This window comes from Curcuma longa, chromosome 12 (genome assembly GCF_044706935.1).
Source record: "Curcuma longa cultivar G26 ecotype Majalengka, Jawa Barat chromosome 12, ITB_CL_G26_1.1, whole genome shotgun sequence".
In the NCBI taxonomy this organism is placed as follows: Eukaryota; Viridiplantae; Streptophyta; class Magnoliopsida; order Zingiberales; family Zingiberaceae; genus Curcuma; species Curcuma longa.
Genome location: NC_133872.1, coordinates 7,610,174 through 7,632,851, shown reverse-complemented (window position 1 = coordinate 7,632,851; position 22,678 = coordinate 7,610,174). Strand labels below are relative to the sequence as shown.

At 41.0% G+C, this 22,678-nt stretch overlaps 4 protein-coding genes and 1 non-coding gene across 5 annotated transcripts; 2 read left to right on the top strand and 3 right to left on the bottom strand.

Moving 5' to 3' along the window:
* Window positions 1–687: 687 nt before the first annotated feature.
* LOC141843531 (phosphatidylinositol 4-kinase gamma 6-like) lies at window positions 688–3,982 on the bottom strand. The gene is made up of 2 exons (XM_074731586.1): window positions 3,734–3,982; window positions 688–3,291 (listed from the first exon to the last, which is right to left on the bottom strand). Exon 2 carries the CDS (start codon window positions 3,051–3,053, stop codon window positions 1,092–1,094), a length of 1,962 nt encoding a protein of 653 aa, XP_074587687.1. The 5' UTR covers window positions 3,054–3,291; window positions 3,734–3,982; the 3' UTR covers window positions 688–1,091.
* Window positions 3,983–11,400: 7,418 nt separating this feature from the next.
* LOC141843573 (uncharacterized) lies at window positions 11,401–12,458 on the top strand. The gene has a single exon (XM_074731632.1). It carries the CDS (start codon window positions 11,496–11,498, stop codon window positions 12,387–12,389), a length of 894 nt encoding a protein of 297 aa, XP_074587733.1. The 5' UTR covers window positions 11,401–11,495; the 3' UTR covers window positions 12,390–12,458.
* A 1,952-nt stretch (window positions 12,459–14,410) lies between these two features.
* On the top strand, window positions 14,411–18,219 carry LOC141843300 (uncharacterized). The gene is made up of 3 exons (XM_074731362.1): window positions 14,411–14,642; window positions 15,895–16,913; window positions 17,205–18,219. Exons 2-3 carry the CDS (start codon window positions 15,945–15,947, stop codon window positions 18,033–18,035), a joined length of 1,800 nt encoding a protein of 599 aa, XP_074587463.1. The 5' UTR covers window positions 14,411–14,642; window positions 15,895–15,944; the 3' UTR covers window positions 18,036–18,219.
* Window positions 18,220–19,593: 1,374 nt separating this feature from the next.
* Window positions 19,594–22,236, bottom strand: LOC141843365 (annexin Gh1-like). The gene is made up of 5 exons (XM_074731444.1): window positions 22,095–22,236; window positions 21,838–21,983; window positions 21,535–21,753; window positions 20,750–20,962; window positions 19,594–20,093 (listed from the first exon to the last, which is right to left on the bottom strand). Exons 1-5 carry the CDS (start codon window positions 22,168–22,170, stop codon window positions 19,797–19,799), a joined length of 951 nt encoding a protein of 316 aa, XP_074587545.1. The 5' UTR covers window positions 22,171–22,236; the 3' UTR covers window positions 19,594–19,796.
* Window positions 22,237–22,572: 336 nt separating this feature from the next.
* TRNAR-ACG (transfer RNA arginine (anticodon ACG)) lies at window positions 22,573–22,645 on the bottom strand. Its single transcript has one exon. It is a non-coding gene; the product is annotated as a tRNA-Arg (tRNA).
* Between the last annotated feature and the right edge of the window lie 33 nt (window positions 22,646–22,678).

The following is a 22,678-nucleotide window of genomic DNA, read 5'->3' as shown; positions in this document are numbered from 1 at the left end:
ATATATATGGCCACAGACTGCATAAGAAACCAAGTTGGAGTTAAGATATAGTAGAGTTATTATTATTATTATGATTATTAATTGTTATTTTTGACAAAGACACAGCAAACATGGTGAGTAAGAGAAATAGTTCAAATCGCTCAGGCGCATGGATATGCAACATCTAAGCAGATGAACAATATATGGAATTATGGATACTAGTGATGCAATGGGAAGATACATCAGCGATTTTTAATTAAGACCTTCCAATCTTGTTCAATGTCATGCAGTGCATTGTTAATGCAGATGATGCACCAAAATAATAAATTGAATTAGTTGCATTGACTATTTAGGATCAATTTCCTGAATATGATTCATCCATAACTTCTCATAATCAGGTAAATCACCTATTTAAATTTTCTTTCCAAATTCTCATGATAGACTGGTGATAGACAAAGCATACCTTTAAGTTTTAACCAGGAAAACATAACAACAATTATCTGTGCCTGAAACAAATTCTCATGATCTTGCAAGATGTAGACAATGATTACACAATAGTTCAAAAATTTCTAAGCATTTTAATCATCAGAATCTATACTATTAATGATATATTCATCAATATCTACTACAATGCATTATATGCCTAACAAAAATAAACATGCTCAGTGTTCCTTTAAATCTTCAACACTAAAACTGCAACATTGTTCATCCATATGTAGTCTATTAAAAGCAACAGGGATAATATGGTTGGACCTGTACAAGTAACCCTCTTCTAAGGTTACTGAAAGCGACAAGCAAGACTCAAGTTCTTGGTTTTTATATGTTAGTAATATCTAAATTTAAAAGAATAGCATAAAGAATAAATTGGCAATCAAATTCACCTTCGAATTAACACAGAACAAGTCTAGTCACACAAAGTTTATACATAGATGCTAATTTCAAGATAGGACAGACTACTTCCACAACCTCAGTAGAATGGCACCATCATGAAATGATTTTATTCTAAATCTTACATTCTTCATTACCTGCACTGCTACCAGAGAAGGCATGGCCAATGACATCAATAACTGATGCAGAACAAACCTTCTTCACATTCTCCTCAAAATTCCTACTCAAAACTGGCATGAAGTGCCAAACCTCTGCCTCAAGCGAGCAGAAGCACTGCACTTCCGACCTCGGAATGCACCTGGCAGCAACTCCTGAAACTTCTCTAGGAAGGCAGTCCACTCTGCCTCTCCCATGTCCGAGAGCTTCACGAAACTCACACTTGCAGGAAGCTGCTCATTTGCACTCCCGTACTCACCACCCTTAAACCTACCGCTGTCATCACCTTTACCAGTTTTACTTTTTGACAGGCTTGATTTTGGAAAACCTGCAAGATACCGCTGACTTTTTCTAGCAATGCTTACCCCCTTCAGTGACATGGACAGCTTTGAAACATCTGGAATATGGCCAGCCTCAAATGATGGCAAGCAATTAACTTTTTCCAGAATTTCATCTTCATTTTCATCCTCAAGTTCCTCTTCGTCTTCTACACTTTCTTCTAATTTTGATAGTAGATTTCTAGAAATACCACCTCTGTATACACAGTGGCTAACTGGGGATGTTTTTTGCATCAATGCATCATTATCTTCATAGTCAAGGTCAAACTGGATGCCTTCATCATCTGGAGAATCACATTTTGGAGAAAAAGCCTCTCTTTCTGCCACTAACCTTCTTGCCTCAATGCAGATAACCTCCAGCTCACTTGGCTCCTCTTCCATTCCACAAAATTCCCTGCTCATCATCTCACCGATCTCTGCAAGGCAAAGTCCAAATGCAGTTGCTTCCTTGAGAAAAATTGTCGAGAGTACCAACACTCTAAGGCATGATTCTCGGATCATAGGTAGTTCCATTCGGAGCATCTCAGAATCTCTAAATGGGTCAAGGTTCCTAATATACTTGAGTTCTTCCTCAGAAAAAGGGATTGATGATTGTGGCCAGTGGATCCATTCAAAATAAGGATCCTCCAAGCTCTCAGGCAAACAAAAACCATGATCAATTGGGATTAATTCCATCACAGCCCCAAACCTACCAGCATTACCATCAATTTTCCTCACCAGAAGGTTCCCAGCATGTCTATCAGTATTGAAGATCCTAACATCAAGTATCCCAATCCTGTGCACCACTGTGACAGGGAAGCTTGAGGTGCCATGATCACTAGCATCGAAGTCATGTGGAATGTACTTCTGCAATGAAGCAATTTTGCTGGCAGCATTTATCTTCCTACAAGAAGCCTTAATGCTGCCTTCGGAGCTAATGTCTTCATTCAGATGAAATACTGGATGTGTGATCTTGACAAGGGCTGTTGGAGGGACATTGGCAAAGTTATCGTAATCCAGGAGGTAGGCAGCAACCTCTCTGAACCCGGTCTCACCAACTCGAACAGACCTTTTCAGCCCAGGTTGTCCAAGGGCCTTACCTATAAAACCTTTCGGATTGTTCGGTGCAAATGGCTCCTCATCCGTCGGCTTCACAATAGCAATGTTTGCACCACTTATGTTCCGGAAGAAGTATGCACCACCAAGTCCTCTGTGAACTGCTATAGGGTCTATGGCTCTCTTAATACCCTTCACTGCATCATTAACAAGTAGTTTTATCTCGGTACAGTTGTTTGAGCATAAAATTTCAATAAAATCACTATGATCCCCACTTTGCTGAAGATCATTCCCAATCGGCGAGAGGCATGGAGTGGAGGAACTCCTCTGTAGGAAGCTCCTTGTCAATAATAATGGGGAGTCATTCCGCACAACACTGAGATCATTTTTCAAAACAACATCACCCAGTGAAAGAGAACTCTCCTCAGTTGGCATATTGAGAGCAAGCTGCAATCTCCGTTTAACAGTATGCACATTGTCGCCGCGATCCAGTTCAAGGCCTAAGACCAAGCCAGTGTCTGTCTGAACAAATACACGCCTTCGCCCAGATGTCTTTCCTTCACTCCTCGGGTTCCCAAGGCAGTCATTGCTATGGGTGCGATTTGAAACTGAAACCGCCATTTGAGTCTGAACAGGGCTATCAAAATTGGGAGCCATGTAATCAGGAGGCTGTTGAAAGCAAGAGCAAGGTACTTTTTCTCCCTCGAGCGAATGCCTATCACAGAGGCATGCGCAGCAGCAAAGAGAACAGATGATGCACAAACGACCATGAATTGAGCGATCGGCACAAGATAATCGGTAGCCACTTGAAAGAACAAAGGAGCAAATGGAGACGATCTAACCTCCCTTAATTCAGGGAAGCCAGCTTCTAAGACAATAATCTCAAGGATGAAACCTGCCAAAAAAGAGGGATTTTGTTCTACTGTTATGGTATCTAATCCATTGAAGGTAAACAAATCTACATATGATTTTTCTCACACGTTAATTGAAATCAATGCAAACGAAACTTAATCATTTCCAAACACAACCGTGATCCAGAATCCATAAACAAATGTAAATTTGCAAAATCCACATATACCTTTATTGTGCTCTAAATGTGTTTTTTCTTCTTCTAGAGATAAAAAAAATAAAGATGAAAGTAATGGGCAAAATCATTGCAACCAAACAGCGATTACGTTTTTTTTTGTCAAAAAGAGGGGGAAAAGCATTCCGGGAACGGAAAATGGCTCATTCCCAACAAACTAAAATATCGTCATTCCCAGATCAGTTCACAATAGATTCATAGAGAGATGTTTTCAAATTATACTCTCTTTCTTTTTGTTTCTAAGATACCATACCAGCGATGGATCGAGCGAACTGTACGCGACGAAGCGAGATCTGGTAAAGATCTCGCCAGCAAGCCACGAACAGCGAGATCGGCGTGGCCAACGACGGAGATCCGGCAAGGAAACCTCGACGGACGACGACGTCAAGAAACGGCGATCAACGGCTACGGATCCATGCGACGTTCGGTAAAAAATATCCCGGTGCCGTCGCCTTCCTCAGTCCCTCCCCCTTGATTTCTTCGCGTTCCTCCTCCGAATCCTTCGCCCCGGCACAGACCGACCAGTCCCCAGTGACTCCAGTAAAATAATAATTTATTTTTGAAATTTAAAAAATTCGATATAATTAAATATTTGAGATAGGATACGGTTCGCTCCTGGAGTTTGGAATCTGAGCCGTTGGTGGGGTGACCGGACTGTTGGTTGCTGGCCACGTTGCGGGTATGATCACGTGCTTGTCGGGTTCTCTGGGTACGTTACTTGCCACTTGTCCTTTGTATGTGTGTTGTTGTTTTCTCGGCTTTATGGTGCTCATTTACTGAGATGCTTAAAAAGGGTAATTTAGTCATTTGCGTGCATTTTATTTAATTCTTCATCAATTGATAGATTGTATATTGTACGACATGATATAATTAATTAATTATGAAAAAACAAATTTATTGAAAGGAATAATAGATAAGAATTAAATTTTGATAAAATTGAAACAATATTTTTTCTATAGTAGTTAATTATAATTTCTTAATTTACCTCCTTACAAATAGTCATGAACAGACCAGTATAAAACAACTGAGATGCATGGATTCCATTTTTTGTTAAATATAGTCGTCATGGCTCACGATTGTGTGAGCCGATATGTAGGGTGTGAGACGATTGCATGGTGTTGGTCATGTAGGTTCTGCAAGGCAACTACATAATGCTACCTATGTAGGGCTATGCAAGGTGATCGCATTGAGCCGACAGTACAGTGTTGCTCGCATAGGGTCGCACGAGGTTGTTGTCCATGGCTCGCGCAATTGAGGGTAGAGATGTGACTGAGATGCAAGATAAAAGAAGGAAAGTTGTGTTCCGTCTGATTTGATCCGATAAAAAAATATCTGATACCCAAATGAATTTTTAAATCTATCTATTTATTATTTTATAATAAGTAAATAATAAAAAAAATTATGAAATAAATTTTTTCGAAAAATTATTTAAATCGTACAAAAAAGTTATTGTTAATAACCGTCCATGTGGCAGTGGCAGTGTTCAATAAACAGAATTAAGACTAAATGTGACGAACACATAAAATTATTAATATTGTGTTATAACATAAATAAATTTAATATACTTAATTTATTTATATTTGTTTAATAGATATTTATTAATTAAATAAATAAATTTAAATATCTTATTCAAATAAATAAATAAAATTGAGTATATAAGTGTTCCGTTTGATATTGTCTATAATAAAGTTTGTTATATAATATTCATAAATAATGTAATGCGGAAAAAAAGAAAAATTATAGTAAAAAATAAAAAAAAAGAAATAAAAATCTATAATAATGAAACAAATATTAAGATTGACATATTTATAATAAATTAAAATTTTAATTTTTAATATTTGTTAATTAGTATTTTTTTATTTTATAATTATAATCCCTTTTTATTATTTTGGAAAATATTCAAAGCATCTGTTAAATATTTTTTTATTTAAAATATTTATCCTGCTAGTTACGGGATAATTTCTAATTTGAAAAGTTTTGGTTAGGTGAGATTATTTCTTTATTTGCTTTATTAGTTTCGTTCTTTTATAAACCGTGTTGATCAATAAATTTTTTATCAACCATGTTGATCAATAAATTTCTTATCAAATTTTTAAATACATAAAGAATTTATTAAAAGCAATAGCAATACGATGGATAAAAACTAAATCAATGATCATCATCAATAAAGTTATAAAATTAAAAATTGAATATAACAACAATCGAAGGACTAACATGAGTCGAGAACAATATCATTGTGTCTTACTTATTGTCAGTGTTCTCGCAAGCACAGAATGATCTTCTACCGAGTCCTTCTCGGGGAAGAAAAGAGGAAGATGAAAAAGTTCAATTCAATAAGCTGTCCAGATGAATAAGGCTTCTTCCCTTATATACCTAGACCATCCACTATAAAATCCATTATCTATTAACCATCCATTATTGTTAATGAACTGAGTTATTAGATCTATGCATTTAATCCATATCCATTTAACTTAAATTTCCTTCGTACTATAAGTATTAGATGATTTGATTGAGATTTAATTTTCTAAATAACAATTAATCAGGTATGTTAATCAAGTGTAGTTGAAGTATCTTATCCCAAGTAGTAAGCATGGAGACATCTATTGCTTGAGGTTTCGAGTTCGAATCCTCTTAGCAACATATATTTGTTGACTGAGGTACTGTGCGATTCAAGTCTTAGCTCGGCTAAGGTGCTGTTGAGGTAGTATGCTCTTATCAACCTAGTGGTACCGTACCTCCAAAAAATTCCGTTTCGACGGTGGGGTCGGTCACTAAAAAAAGTTTATCCACTACAGTTTAGTCCCCGGGGCAATGGTGCAACGGTAGGACATCCGGGTTGTAAACTAGGGACCCGTGGTTTGATCCCCAACTACGACATATTTGCAGGAATTTTCCTCCAAATGGGGAGCGCAATCAAAGGATGCTGGGCATCTGGATTGCCCGTCGTATATACTTCCCGATTTACCCTGGTGGTCGGTGGAAAACTTCTGTGGGACCGGACTGGCACCACCCCAGGGATTGAGTCCGGATTGAGTCCATGAGACTGACTAAAATTTATTATTTTTTTAATCAAGTGTAAAGCCACCTGGTAGAGATTTAAGCTACCAATATGGACTTTCCAACTACCAATTAATAGTCTTGTTGCATGGCCCAATTGTATATTAAAGTGTGGTGCTATGTGAATCCACCACGTGTCTTACCGCTACACCGTGCCGGGGGCGTTCACCGTCCGACCAAATCCATTTTCATGGATCTGGTTTAATGGGTTTTGGGCTCGAAGCCCAGGCCTGATAAACAAAGCCCGGGTACTTGACTCTGAATCATTTGTTATCCATGGGTTGTTTCGTATTAAATCCATATTGTCCGGTTTGGGCTGAGAATGATATGGCTAAAAGTGTTGTTATACAGATTAAACCCTTCATTGTTAGTGAAAAACTCTTTAAATCGAATCTAATTAATTAGCTTATTATTAAATCAAACAACTATTGATGAGACTAATATCTCTTACTATTGTCCTTTTCTTAACGAAAGCAAAAGTTCGTTCTTTTTATGGTCTTGTTGTGCATCTTGAAGCCCAATGATCAGTTGGCATACATTTTATACTAATTATATAAAATTGCATTATAGGTAGACCAAGCCTCCGACTTGGCAATTTGGCAACTTTGCTCGACCTTTTGTTCGGGATCAGTAATAGTCTTAGGGCCAATTATGTAATGATTGATCAAGGACTTTTTATATCATATTCTATTATTAATAAAGATAAATTTTTTTAGTTATTATATTTACTTTGTATTTGTGCCAAATAATTAAGTATAATAATGCCCTTAGGTAGCTAGTTTTAATCTATATCATATCTTGAATCGATAGTGAGATTATATAGAGAACACTACTCTTAATCATTCCTAGTCAAACATTAATATTTAGGACCCACAAGATTAAAAAAAAATCTGAATTTAAATTTAATAATTTTATATTTATCTCTGACAATAATAATAAGATTGTCCGACAATTATACCTGTCTGAGTGCAAGTTTAGCAGATCTGAAGAAGGTTGCAAGCATCAAGAAAGTTAATCATCATGTTGAGAGTTTAAACCCACCAACCTGCAGTGTGAAGAAGACTACATGCATTAGGATAGTAAATGATTATGTCGAGGGTCTAAACCCACCAACTCTTGTCTCAACAATTGGAGATCTGTTGCCGACAACAACTAGTTGCTTTAGATCTTATTCTCACTTAACAAATTAAGAGGTAAATGAAGAGAAAAATGTACATCAAAATGACTTAATGCAATCTAAAAGTTGGAGCTTGTACCTGAATCTACATAGGGAGATAGGATAGTGTGCCCTTGCATCCTTCTACAGTAACAATTATGAGTTTCAGCTAAGAAAGCCACATCAAATTCTACATTCATGACTTTTTTTTTTTGTTTTTGTTTTGTTAAAAGTGTAGATCTATCTTGATCTATGAGTGTAGATTGTATTTAATTTGTGGAATTGAGTTTGTGAGCTGAGGTTGCTTTCATGGTCCCTCCTCCACTACTGTTGCACTTGATTTTGGGATGGGTCCACAGAAAAGTTGAGAGAGACAGAACAGTATTGTGATGCTGGAGTGAGGGCAAGTAAATCACTGATGGTGACCAATCTAACAATATTGCCCAGATGAAATCATCTTTTCTGGATCATTCAGTGGGTTAGCTTATCATTCTTGTGAACTGGACAGAAGTTAACATGCATAATTATGCCTGTTGGAGCACCAATCTATTACACTGTTTCTAGATGAAGATGACAAAATAAGAGTGGTTCAGGTCTCCGGATGAAGTCACTTTCAGGATCATGAGGGATTAAGAGATGCAGTGGATGGTAACAAGTCCTCATAGTAAAAGAAAAATAGTTTGCAGGAAGGTGTTAAGCTTACTGAAACAGCAGGGATAAAAATGACATGTAGAACTATTTTTTTCTTCTTAAAGATTAGCTAGTATTTGTCTTTTCGTTAAGTGATTTGGCCCTTAAACCTCCAAATGTCTCATCATCAATTCCATCCATCAATTTCTCCTCTCATACAAAGGACTGAATGTTATTCGTAGCATCAATTACATTGTTGAAATACCTACCCACTAGGATTGCGTTACCAGATATTACTAATTTACAGTTGCATGGATAAAAGGAACACTAAATTATGGTCTTTTGATGCATAATCTGCAGACTGTCAATTGTAGTATCTAAGAAAGAACACCTTATGATAAAGGATTTTAATTTCTAAGATATGGACTTACAACCAGTCTATAAATTAGAATTCTCAGGAAAGAAACAGTAAAGTAATGCATAAGGCTATGTTCAAACATCTAAAAGATAACATGCATTCTAGTTCAGTACTGCCAAGCATATTACAACCAAACAGCTAGCTCTAAATATCTTTGACAAGGTGCATCACAAATAGAATAAGCACCAAAGGGGCAAATTGCATATTGCGTTCCAGATTAATGTGAGTATCAATCAAACAACAGAACTAAATCATGAAGAGAATATAAATTTAACTGAAAGCAAAATGCATAACTATTAAGATCTTGATGATGTGGGCAAAATGGACATCCACCAACATCTGTTGTACGGTGGAGGGCACTTGAATGAAGTTTAGTGGATTAGCACGATCATTCTGTAGAAAGGCATGATAGTGAGTGGTGCGAAGGAAAGTACTCTACACTGAGATGGACTTGAACAGTGAGAGATGAAATCCATATCCTATCCCTCCATGTTTGCAACTATTAAGAGTTGCACAGTCGCAGTTCATTTCTAATATTATTGTCAGAACAGCAATTTCTTACCTTACCACCTTTTCCCACTGTCCCAAGTACTGCTGGGGCTACCCAATGGGGGCATGTTCCATCCAACAGTGCCGACATTGTCCTCCCTCCCTGATCGATTTCTGAAGAACCAATAGTGTACTCGGGGGACAAAGACAAGAGCAAGACAAGAAGTAGTTGTACACATATTTGTTTACATAGCATGGATGAACTAAGTAAAATTGTAGATCACACATCTGAAGCACGAAAAGTTTCACTCTCTAGGCCGAGTTATGTGTTTACTATCTTGTGCTTATATTGTCACCAACATAATGATAAGTGGATTCTGAAGCCTGCTGCTAAATTTACCAGAGCTGCATACTCTCACATCTGAACCTGTCATTCATGGTCTGATCCTCCTATCATATCCTATCCATGACAATGATAGGATACTGTCTCAGCCTAGATAGGGTTTCTAGCCTCTTAATTATTACAACGAAAAAGGGGGAAAAACATTAAAAAAAAGTCAGTTTTAAGCAGCCCTAGTTTCTAGTTTCTGTAATAAGGAAAAATTGCATAAATAGCTGCCTGTTTGTGCTGTCATGACCACTAGACAGTTGGAGCTATCACTGCTTAATATTCCTAATTATTGCAATGCGCAAGTACAATAAAAATTGGTCTAGCATCAAGTCTTCATAACCATGTGATCCAATGAATGAGAAAAAAAAAATCAAACTAGAGATATGTGAATCACAAAATTGACATTGGATTGCTTCTCTACTTGTATTCGATGCTAATAAACATCATCCATCAAGCTGAAATTAGATATTTCTATCCTTTCTATCATGTTGGCATTTGTCCTAGTGCTAAAAGAATTACTAAATACTTCAAATTTACAATCCCAATTATTCGGGGTAAGGTTTAATCTACTAACCATGACTAACTTTGGTTTTATGCTTCATATATCTCCTTTGTTCCACAACAATCATGCCACAAATTAGCTGAGTTGGAAGTGCAAGATGAGGTTAATTTCACTGAGAAAAATTTACAGTAAGTAAATTCATGGAGCATTGATCAACTAATTCTAACATGTGAAACACATATAGGTTGGGTATTGCATTGTTGACTATCAGTTAGCATGCAGATGGGAAAGGGGGATGGGATGATCACATGGGATTTGGTCGGGGGCATTGTGCAATGCTGGTACAAGAAGCAATTGAACTGTCCAGCGGAGATCAAGTAAACATTGGCTCCAGGACCACACTAGGAATGCTCTAGCCATCCTTCTATTTACACAACAACATGTAAACCATTGAAGTTCGATACTATTACAAACAAAAACATGTGACTAGCAGAAAAAGGATTCTTTTTCCCCAATGAAACTCAATTTGTCAATGCATTAAAACTGATACTATTTAGAATTGTGAAGCTCATTTCAATCCACAATGATTAAGTTAATTAGGTGGTGGGCATGTTACATGTGAGACTAATTGAGCAGACTAACACTTTTCAACATGACCTTCGTCTTGTCACTTGGCGTTGATATCATATCGAGACTTGCAATATCACATTTCAATCTAAAGAGACTAACTACTTCGGTGCAACTAAGAAAGGTCTATTTTAAATAGAGAGAATTACAATAGTTTAGGGAGAGCAAAGAGGAAACAAGGGCAAAATAGGTTTTTGACGAAGAGAGCAACACAAGATACTTGCACAACAATCATGTAAGTAGCACAGAAAAGGATTCTTTTCCCCCAATGAAACTCAATTTGTCAATGCATTAAAGACTAATACTATTTAGCATTGTGAAACTCATTTCAATCCAAAATGATTAAGTTAATTAGGAGGTGGGCATGTTACATGTGAGTGAGACTAATTGAGCAGACTAATACTCTTCAACATGGCACTTGTCTTGTCACTTGGCTTTGATACCAGATCGAGACTTGCAATATCTCATTTCAATCTAAAGAGATTAACTACTTTGGCGCAACTAAGAAAGCTATGTTTTAAATGGAGAGAATTGAAATTAGTTTAGGGAGAGCAAAGAGGAAACAAGGGCAAAATAGGTTTTTGACAGGGAGAGCAACACAAGATATTTGCATCTGCTACATGTTAAATTACTGTGTTCCTACTAACAGATGAAGATTTAGCAGAGCGAGCGAAGAACAGAAAAGAGGAGGAGGAAGCTCTCTTACCGGAACCTCTGCCGAAAAAGCTTCTGGAGTCGCAAACGAATGAACGACTACCGGTCAATTCCGGGCCTTGCAAGCCGCCTGTTCGGCGGTGAGGCCAGAGGAGGAGCAGGAGGGCGCCACCATGTCCGTGGGCATCCTTCTCCGGCGGTACCCGTCAAGTGTCCCCGCTGCGACTCCACAAACACCAAGTTCTGCTACTACAACAATTACAACCTCGCTCAGCCCCGTCACTTCTGCAAGGCCTGCCGCCGTTACTGGACCAAGGGCGGAATCCTCCGCAACGTCCCCGTCGGCGGCGGTTGCCGTAAGTCCAAGCGCTCCTCCACCTCAAAGCCCTCTGGCGGCCTCGCGTCGCCCAGGGAACCGTCCCCCTCAGGCCACTCCGACGGTCCCAATGCAACGATCGCGGCCTCTAATTCAGACGAAAACTCTAATCCGACGGCTTACTTCAACCCCGATGCGCGCGCGGAGCCCCCGCTAGCCCCGGAAGCGGAGATCTTCGTCGAAACGACAGTCTCGTCCGTGTTGGCTCCGACGATACTCAGCAACTTCGGTGCTCGGCTACCGATTTCGCTCCAGTGTCGGTCGATGGCGGAGACGGCGCAGATCGGGGCACAGCCGGCGTACATGCATCAGGCAGCAGCGCCGGTTCGACTGCAGCCTCTGCTAACGGCAGCAGAGGGGTTCATGAATTCGGCGCCGCCTCCGCCACAGATGCTCCCGATCCAATTTCGGCCAATTTCGGTGGAGGAGGTCGTGGCTCAGCCGAGCTTTTTGGACCAGGCGGTGGTGGGAGGGATGGGATGGTCCGGGGGGACGATGGATCCGGCGATCTTCGGCCTTTCTACAGCCGTGGAGCCGCCTGCGGCGGCGAGGGCGTATTGGAGCGACGGCCAGTGGAGCGACGCCGATCCCGCCCTCTTTCTCTCTTGAATTAATGGATTTAATCCGTCTCAAATCTCCATTAACGCTATAATCTTCCCCTCGGCTTTTAAATTAATGGCTAATTAGGCATATATTGTGCTCTTCCTCGTGTGTTTGATTTCAAACAAACTAATTAATATTAATTTTAAACTTAAATTATGTATCGGGTTATGAAATGCCACTTTAATTAATATTTAGGCAACTCAAAATTAATTTATATATATAATGATTTGTTGAGCGACTTCTTTGTGCGCGCCCGTGAGCGCCATCCGTCTGATTCATCGTCCATCACACGATCGTGGGCGCAGATCTGACTGTCCAAATGTAGGAATGCACAATTTTCGCGCCTCCGATTCGCTGTCGTCGCTCTCGCCACATCGTCCGACCACTGTCGGTCACCAGGCCGAGCACGATCGACGTGCTGCTCGTTGGCGCGTCGATCGACGTTGGATTTCGACCGAATTGTGGCCGGAATCCGATCGCGATTTGATCGGAATCCGACGCGCGCCACTGTTAGTAGTGTTCCAGTCAAATTGCGCCCGCGGTCGGATTCCAACCACAATTCGATCGAAATTCAATGTCGATCAACGTGCCAACAAGTGGTGCGTCAATCGCGCTCGGGCCAGCGGTGGCCAGACGGCGCAGCGATAGCGGCAGCGGCGATGGGTCGAAGGCGGCGTTCACGGACGCGCACGAAAGAGTAGCTCAGCAAATCACTTCGGTATAAAATAAATGCTGGGCTGGTGACGACTTTGGTTAGTACTTTAAACAGTGGCAATTTGGTAATTTCACCTTTTTCCTCTTTCCCTTCTATCCGATCCACCGCAAATGCCGACATCGCCGCCTCCGGCCGCCGAGGCAGCAGACGGCGTCAATCCCATCGGAGTCTTCTCGTCCCCCTCTTTCGAATCGATCATGGTAGCTGCTCTTCTGAATGAGTAAAAAGGCCTGGAGTTTAATCCTTTTCCCTCTTTCTCGATGAGTTCTCTTTCAATCGATCTGATGAGATCCCTTCTGCCCGCCGGTGGAGGAAGATGCGATCAGTCAGATCTCTTCTGCTACAATACATTATGTTAACGATCAGATCTCTTCTGCACGCCGGCGACGTCCCACTCGAAGAAGGTGATTACAGTTTTCTTTGGTCGGTTTGATTTCGCGACGAGTTTCGCATTGCTTTGACGAAGATACAGTCAGTTTGCTTAGAAACATTTGATTCCGAGAGCAGCTTCATGTTCCTTTGAGTTCGATTTTGAGAGCAGTTTCTTGTTCCTTCGATCAGGAAAAAAAAAGTAATTTTGGTCTTTCGATCAGTTAAAGCGTCGATTTGGAGAGCAGTTTCGTGTTCCTTTACATTCTACGAACAGTGAATTGTATTCATGAGCAACTTCCATCGATAAAAGATCAAATCTTTGGCAAAATCCAACTGCGGAACAGGTTTCGATGGATCGAACAGAGCAAGAGTAATTGGGAGAGTGAAGAAGGAAATGAACTGCTCCTCGTTGATCAAGACTCTTCTTCATCTTCTCCAGTCGGGGGATGCGCTGTGGGCCCTCGTGCAGTGACCAATGGAGTGGTGCCAGCGGAGATGCGTGCCAGGCTGGAATCTTTAAATTGTTGCAGTGATGGGATCTATTAGAGCATCTCCAACGCGCGTTATTAGCGCGTTAATAGATACCTTTTTATTCTCTCACCACCTGAGCTGGAGGAGTGATCACATGAGCCAATCTGATGTGGAGGAGTGAGAATAGGAATGCGTTCAAAGGTATGAACGCGTTATTGTGGCAGAGGTGGGTCCCATGTAATTTTTTAATATTTTTTTAAGCGTTATAACGCTTCTGCGTTGCAGATGCTCTTACGATAGGAAGGATGCATAATTTTACTCAGCCCCTGCAATATTAAATAAATTTCTTTCCATGGCTCAAAAGAACAAAATTCGTGAATTTAATTGATTGTTTAGGGATGAGATTAGAAAAACGTGAATTTTCAAGGACTGGAATCCCAATAAATTGTCGCCGCGATGGTGGAGCGAGTGGCATCCTCGCCGCTGCTGCGCAGTTGCAGACGAGAGATGCAGGCACCGGCGTCTCACCTCCGCTTTCTCCCCTCCTCCTTCGCTTCCTGTGCTCGTTCGCCTTCTCTCATCGGTGGAATGACTGGGATCTGAGGCGACTAATGCGCGAACTCTGCTGATTTCGCTACGTGCAGGCCGATATCGGCGCCGTTGTTGGGGCGTGATTCATCAGGCGTCGGTTCCATTTTCAGGTACATCGAACAGTAATCCCTTGCTTCACCTCAGTTATCGGCAAGTTTTTCTTCAAGTGAAATGAAGAAGAACTGCCGTTTGTGCATAAGTTGGTTTCTTTTCTTAGGATTCGCTAGATTTGCAATTAGGGTTTTGGGCGATGGATTTGTATACTCTGAAAAGGGAGGAGTCGCCTTTCTTTAATCTTCATTCCCAATAGATGTTGACGGATGTGCTTCGATCTGGTTGTTTCCAGATCAATGAAGATAGTATTGCATTGCTTCGTCATTCTCAAAAATCTTTCGAGTTGTAGTGTTAGCTTGATCACGGTATTCTTAGAAGGTAATAGCTATCAATCATCTTCCTATGTGAATTGTGTAAATTAACTGTGGTTGGATAACAGTGTTTCCCTTTCAGAGGGAATTTGTTTGGTTATGTTGATGCCATTGGAAGTGGAGCTCTTTTCAATTTTAAAAGTTCTTATAGTAGGTGGTTGATATCAAATTGAATGAGTTGATAATCCACCTTATTGTTGTATCAAATAAAGGAGAACTGGTTAGGTTAATGGTTAGAAAAATGGATTGGTTATTCAAATCATTTCGAATGATTAAAAAGCACCAAAAGATAAATGGAAAAGAAGTATATTTCCCCAAAAGTAACTATGTGGTTGTGAAGTGTGATCTACCTAAAATAATAGAATACTTACCTTAGCCCATTTGATAACTTATGATTAGATAGAAGATACAGTAACAGAAGGAGAAGCTTCCTCTTTTTTCTGCTTGACACTAAACTGACAACATGGATGATTGAATCTCTTGTGACGATCACCATTTGCGATCATGGTGACCCCAAGAACCAGTCCTTTGTCACATAGAGTGATGACTGTGTTTGGTTACCATCCTTGCCCAGAGCAATTGGGGCTTTTCAGGATTTGGCTACAAGATTGCTTGCATCAATAGCCAAGGATGGCTGATCAGATTGATTCTGGGTGGAGCACTTATGATCAGTTTTGGGAGATCCAACAGACTGGTTGCTGCATTTATCTACAATTTCTAGTGTCAAGTAAATTTCTCCTGGAAATTGAATCTTGTCTAGTCTACTATTAGGAATCTAGTGGAAGTTTTGTGTGAGTGTCATGTCTTCATGCTCTCGTTTTCTCCTCTCACATCCTTCCTCTATTCATCAAATGTTCTCCTCTTATTTGTTTTTTCCTTTGTTTTGTCCTCCAGATGATATTTATTGGGCTTAACACATTGATGTTTTCTGAAGCAGGTCTTTTTGGGTTCCTAAAATTGAGTTATACTGAAGCAGGCTATTTTATCATGGATAAGATCCCACCTGATTGCCCTTATCCGGGTTGCTTCTTCTGTGTCATGAAGGAAACCAATCCCAGCAAGCGCAGGTTGAGTATCCTAAAATTCTTCAGAGAACTTCCTTCCCAGGATGATGACGGTCAAGTTCTTCCTATTAGTGGTCTGTGGAACAGTGCCATGGCTCATCCGAATGATCCAGAGTTCGTCAACTTAGGAATCTTTGAATGCATGGCAACATTGATCTGGAAAGGCTTAAAGAATAGACGTTGGCTTTCAGATGACCAGAACATCTATATCCCTTACTATGCTGCTCATATAATTGGGTCCTACACAATGAATATGGAAGAATTTTCTGAGAGAGCAGTTCATGCAATGGTTATTCCTCCCTTGGTCGAGCTTCTAAGTGGTAGATTGACTTGGGTCGAGCAAAGAGTAGCAGTAAGAGCACTGGGGCACTTGGCAACTTATCCTAGTACTTTTCCTGCAGTTGCAAATCACAGTGAAGTCCTGGAGCTTGCCATTCAGCTCGCATCAAGTTCTCTAGAGATTGTCTATTCACATTTTTACCAGTTTGTGGATAGGAGGATAAGCTATCATTGTGATCTGCTTACGCGTGGTATGGGAGGTGTCGAAATGGAGTCCAGGAAGGCAGAGGAATGGGCTAGCCAGTTACAATGCTGGTCTCTTCAGCTTATTAACTGCTTTGCTTTTAAGCCAGAGTTTCTTTTTGACATATGCAAGCCAGAGTTTTTGGCTAAATTACCAGGCATGTGGGGAGGATTGGTTAACGAGAATTCGCCTGCAGGTATTGGTTTGCTGCGGACGATTTGTCAACACAAGCTTGGCAGGGGTCCTGTTGCCAACTGTCCTGGTATTGTTAAAGCACTGTGTAACATTGCTCGGTCATCCGATGACTGGCAGTATATGGCTATTGACTGTCTTCTTTGGTTACTGCAAGATCAGAATACTTCAAACAAGGTAAAGAAAATAAGAAGAAAATAGCATATGCCCTCTTTGCCATGAAACATTACATTCTTCTTGTTGCTTGCTTGCATACTTTATTATCAAGTCTACTTCAATATCATGAGAAATTATGCATGCTTTAAAATTCAAGTCCTTTTCCCCTCTCTTTCTTGAGTGATGCTACCGATTATGTTGCTATGTCGTAAATTGCAATTTATAGATCTGTTGCTACACATGATTTAAGATTTATCCAATGGTCATCTAGTGTCATTCAACTTTTAGTACTTATTCTTTTCCTTTTAACAGGTGATAGATAAAGCAGCTCCAGCACTCACAGATTTAGCAGAACTTAGCGTTCTGGGGGACCATAAAAGATTAGGAGACACCATTGTTAACATCCTCCAAGAATGTTGCCGAGCACAAGGGACATCTCATAGCTACATCAGCCCTCGTACGCAAGAACTGATTGATGAGATTTTGAGCTCGAGGCAGAGACTAAAGTGGGAAAAGGCCATGCCAAAGGAGGATCTTCGAATCAAACAAGCTGCCGCATTAGTTATTAAGCTTGAAGGGAATTCTTTATTCTCCTCAGGAGACATATCAGGGTCTGCCTCAAAGTACTCAGAAGCACTGGCATTGTGCCCCATGAAGTCGAAGAAGGAGAGAGTTGTACTGTACAGCAACAGAGCTCAGTGTTATCTTCTCCTGCAGCAACCACTGTCTGCTATTAGTGATGCTACACGAGCTTTATGTCTGCATAATCCTCCTAATCGGCATGCGAAAAGCCTCTGGAGGAGAGCACAAGCTTATGATATGCTTGGGTTAGCAAAAGAGAGCTTGTTGGATGCCATTCTTTTCATCGACGAGTGCTCGGAATGCAAGGATCCTGATCTTTCGATGAGGCACAATAGAGTTCCTGACTATGCCGAGCAGTTGGTGAAGAAACAGATGCGTGAAGCATGGCTGTTTAGGGAGGCAGCCATGAAGCATGGTGGTATCGACACTGACGGTGTTAATGAAGATGTCTTTGAGCAAGAGGCTGAAGATTCAGAGTGGGATACTGTGAGTGAAAGTGATGTACAAAATGATGGAAAGGAAGCAGTCGATGATGATGATGAAGAAGAAGAAGAGGATTAGAAAAAAAAAAACGATGGCATCTGTGAAGTTACGCCTGAGCCGGCAACTACAAAAGGTAAAGCTTATTTTTTGATTGGTTTAAGTGTTGAGGATTTCGATCCTCATCAGAAAGTTGAATTATCCTAGAATCTATCATGTCCTTAAAGAACTGCTATGGAAGCCACCTCTGTTTCATTCTGTTCTATTGGATGTTTATAGGGTGTTCAGTTTCATTGTTGTGTTTGTGTTTAATTGAATGGACTCAGTGATCAGAGATGATTTGTATGTGATCTGGCTAGGTTCGGAATGGGTTGACGATGGGTGGAGAGTTCAGATAGGTCAGTGGCACTTGCAGAACGACGAGTTGATGGCGGCGAAGAAGTTGACTGTGAGATTGGGATTAGGATGAACTCTGGACTGTTGATGTCCTGCGTTCAAAAGAAGAGAATTAGGAGACCGAGGTGGATCTCAACAAGACAATTGGGTGCTCAAGCACTTGAGCTCGAGCTCATGAGCGCTGAATACTCGGTTCTCGACAATCAGGTGCTTGAGTTCTTAAAGTCTTCGGCTCCCAAGTGCTCGGGTTTTCGAGTCCTCTCGGGTCCTCGACGCTCGAGATAGGGCTTAGGCATTAGGCTGCGTTTGGTTTACAGTAGACAAAATACAGCGACAGAAATACAGAAATACAGTAGAGACAGGGACACATTTATAATGGTCTCTGTATCGTGTTTGGTAATACAGAGACAAGGACACTGTTGGCCGATTTCGGTCGGAATTCGGTCGGATTCTGGTCGAATCGGGGTCGGAGTCCGGCCGCGGTCGACGCGCCGGCGCCGGGCGCGTCGACCACGGTCGGACTCCGACCCCGATTTGGCCGAAATCCGACCGGAATCTGGCCGAATTCCGACCAACAGTGGCTGGGGCGCGCAGGGCTCTGTTTTTGGTCGGATTCCGGCCGGATTTTCGCCACAATTCGATCGGAATCCGACGCCGGCTAGAGCGCCGGTGAGTTGCGCGTCCAACGCGCCCGGCCTGGCGGCCGGCGGTGACGGGACGGTGGCGCGACGGTGCCGGAAGCGGAGATGGGTAGTTTTTGTCTCCGTCTCCGTTTCAGTGCCCCCATTTTTACAGTGGACAGAAATGGAGACAAAGACGGAGACAGAAATCCTATTTCCGTATCTGTCTCTCAAAACCAAAATCGACAGAGACAAATTTCTAAAATCTGTCTCTCTAATGAAATGTGTCCCTTTTTTTAAAAAACGCTACCTCAGTGCCCAAGTCTTCTATTTTAGGCAATAACGCCTGAGTTTTAAGCGATTAATTTTAATCCCTCGACACTTGAGTTGCTTGACCATTCAATGGCCCCTCCTTCGGACTAGGGCTTCCTTAGCACTTTAACCCATTTGAGCTCAAGCTTCAAAAAGTAGACTACCCTGTCTAACAAATAAATCCAAAATACAATTCATACAAATTTACTCCAGAGCTTCACACGATCTCCACGACATTTCAAAAAATTACAATATTCAATTCATACAACTTCAAACTTTAATTCTTTTCAAACTTTAATTATTCTCCTAAGTGTTATAACATGGTGCTAAATTCATTTTTTAATCAATGGTCGATGAACCAATTATGCATTTGGGGTTTCATTATTACCATAGCAAGCAAACGATAGTTCTTGCCCATATACACTAGAATTGAAATCGTGGGAAAGAACCTAACCACCAGCAGATGATAGATCAAGTATAAGACCTCCTAAAACATCCCCAGGCTTTCTCAAACTCAAACATCACCATGGCCTAACAAGGCAATGAGGATATCCTCATAATCTCCCGATGTGTCGCCTTTGATTGCACGGTCCAGCGGCACACTAGTACGCTTGTAGTAGGCCTCTTCTATCACCTTCAGATCAATATCGGCGCGTGTGGTGATTACTCGAGTGAGGGCGTTCTCATCTGTACCGAGCCCGTCGATTGCCTTCCGTATTACCTTTGCGAAGTACTTCTCTGGGCAAGATATACAACGGATGACTGCTCTGAGTGCGGCGAGGAAGTCATTTTGGTGATCAGATTTTAAGTCCTGGAGGGCAAAGTGCAAGTAAAAATAAGAAACAGGTTAAAGAAATAGCTTTCTAGGACATGAATGCATTTATATTACCATAAGAAAGTTGCACTTCCTTGATACTTTGCGGATGAATCAAACATTTATTCTGAATGCTAATCTTTAATCGAAAATGCACAAGAAGGTTGAACGAACATTTTGATATAAATAGGTTAAAGAAAATTCTCTGAATTTGACAAACTAACTTCAACTAACAGAAATGAGCTCAGAAGTTAGAGACTAGAGAGAAAATAAGGAACAAGTTGAGATTTGGGATACCTTTGCAATGCGGAAATGATAAAGTTGTGACCTCAGTGAGAGACTGAAAAAGGTTCGACTCGGATTAGTTGTGAAGGATTTTCATTTTGTATCAATGATAAAGTTGGATCTACTGGACTCAAACATAAAGTTGATTGATATTGTGGTTTTGATGAAGGACTTAAGAATTTGTGTGGAAAGATTAGTACATCAGGATAGGAAGAAAAGTAGATACAAAAAGATGGAAAACAAAGCTCTGCATAATAGAGCAAATCATATGAGGACACTAAAATTCAAGTTTAAGAATGCAAACAGCTAGGCAGTTCCACAGTACAATCCTCAAAGAGGAAATTTTTCGTCGAAGAAAGTATTTATACCTTGTTGATGGGGTTTCCAAACTCATTATGGTACTGGTTGAATGTTGCAGTCAATTGAGCTTTGCTCCGAGTGGTGATAATTCTGATGAGCTCATCATTGCTGTAAGCCTTCTCTGTGATCTTTTCGTGAAGCAACTTGGCCTCCGACTTTGCAAGCTTCTCATCCACCTCTAACCCCTCGTAGCGGTATGCACTCACAAGTGGCACCAACAGCTGAAACAAATAAAGGGAACATTGATAAAAATGAGTAACAGAAACTGGTAAAAATGTTTTTCCAGTTGAAAACAAGTTAAATTGAACTAGCCATCTGTGACAGTCCATAATGGTGGCAATGTGCCCTCAAAGCTGATTAATACTCCATTTGATGCTTATTGTGTTAGGGTTCTTATATTGGGCTAAGTTTTTTTCTCGAGGGAATCAAGCCGATTACTTAAAAAATAAATAATACAACTCGATCTGATTCAACTAAGAAGAGAATTGACAAGGATATGGAAACAAAAGCACACCATTCGCCAACAGTTTAGACTATATACATGACAAAGGCCTTTCAATGTGATATTTTCTTGGTGAGGAAATTGTGTCAAAACATATAATTTCAAGGAAAATTGGTACAATTGTTTGCACAGCTGAAGTTAGTTTACGGATATCAGGAATGACAGTCCATTCAGTTGCAGAAAATGAGAGAAAATTGTGAAATTTGCAGCCATCAAACTCTTGCAGAAAGAAAGAAAAGCAAATAGATTTTTAGCATCTGAGACAAACATTAAGAAATAAGTGAAATTTACCTTTCGGAAATCTCCTGAGGTGTGCGCGGCCACATCCTCCTCAAGCGATCGCTTATACCGCTCATGGTACGCTCGCCTCACTTGGTACAGATCCTCAGAGCTCCTAGTACACCCGATCTCGACTAACACTAAGTTGCTTTGGCTCCATCTACGCACTGCCTCGTTGCCCAGCTGCGCATCGCGCTCCGCCGGATCCATGGTCCACAGCACCACCGCTCTCTGCCTCGATCCAAAAAAAATTAGAAGAAAAAATAAATTATAATCCGTTTTCCCCCAACAGGATCTTTTTCTAGGAGAACGGACCTCGAAATCTCCGGAGATCTCATCGTCAAGGGACTTGAGGAGCTCCTCGCCGTAGGTCTGCGCGTAGGTGGTTCGGATGGCGCGGCGCTGGGCGGTCGTACGGTGCGCCAAGATCGCTATGATCAGTCGCTCATTCGTGCCCCAACCTGCATCAGACGGCGATCAAAGAACCGTCAACGATCTGGCACAGACATCGACTAGAGAGAGAAGCGAAGCAGACGTCAAAAAAATGATATCAGGGGCAGGTAAAAGGCTACCTTGGAAGGCCTTCCGAAGCTGCTCGCAGTCCTCAGCGGGGGAAGGGACAGTCGCCGGAACCTTGAGGGTCGCCATTGAAGAGAGATCTCGATCGAGCAGAAATCGAGGGAGAGGCGGAGACGACGAAGCGTTCAGTAAACGTATAAGGAAAGAGTATTCTGTCCCTCAGAAGGAAATAAGTAAACGATATCTGTGAACGTGGCGACGTGTTAGTGGTTGAGACAACGCGTCTTCAGCGTTAATTTATTGTTTAAAAACCAACCAATTGTCCCCATCGAGGTACCCATCAATCGATGTGTTGGACCTTAAATTTCAAGGTAGAAGAAAAACTGGGTTTGATCCGCGTCAGCTTCATTGTGGATTTATTGGCACCGCGTGATTGCGATGGATTTTATACGATTGAAATGATTTTTTTTTTTTTTTGCAGAAGAAAAAGAAATGAATTTTTTTCCGATTTGCAAAAATAAAAGTGATAAGCGACTCCGCTGGGGATCGAACCCAGAATCTCTGGTTCCGTAGACCAGCGCCTTATCCAATGGGCCACGGAGTCATTACGTTATTCTGGTTTCTTTAACCAACTTTT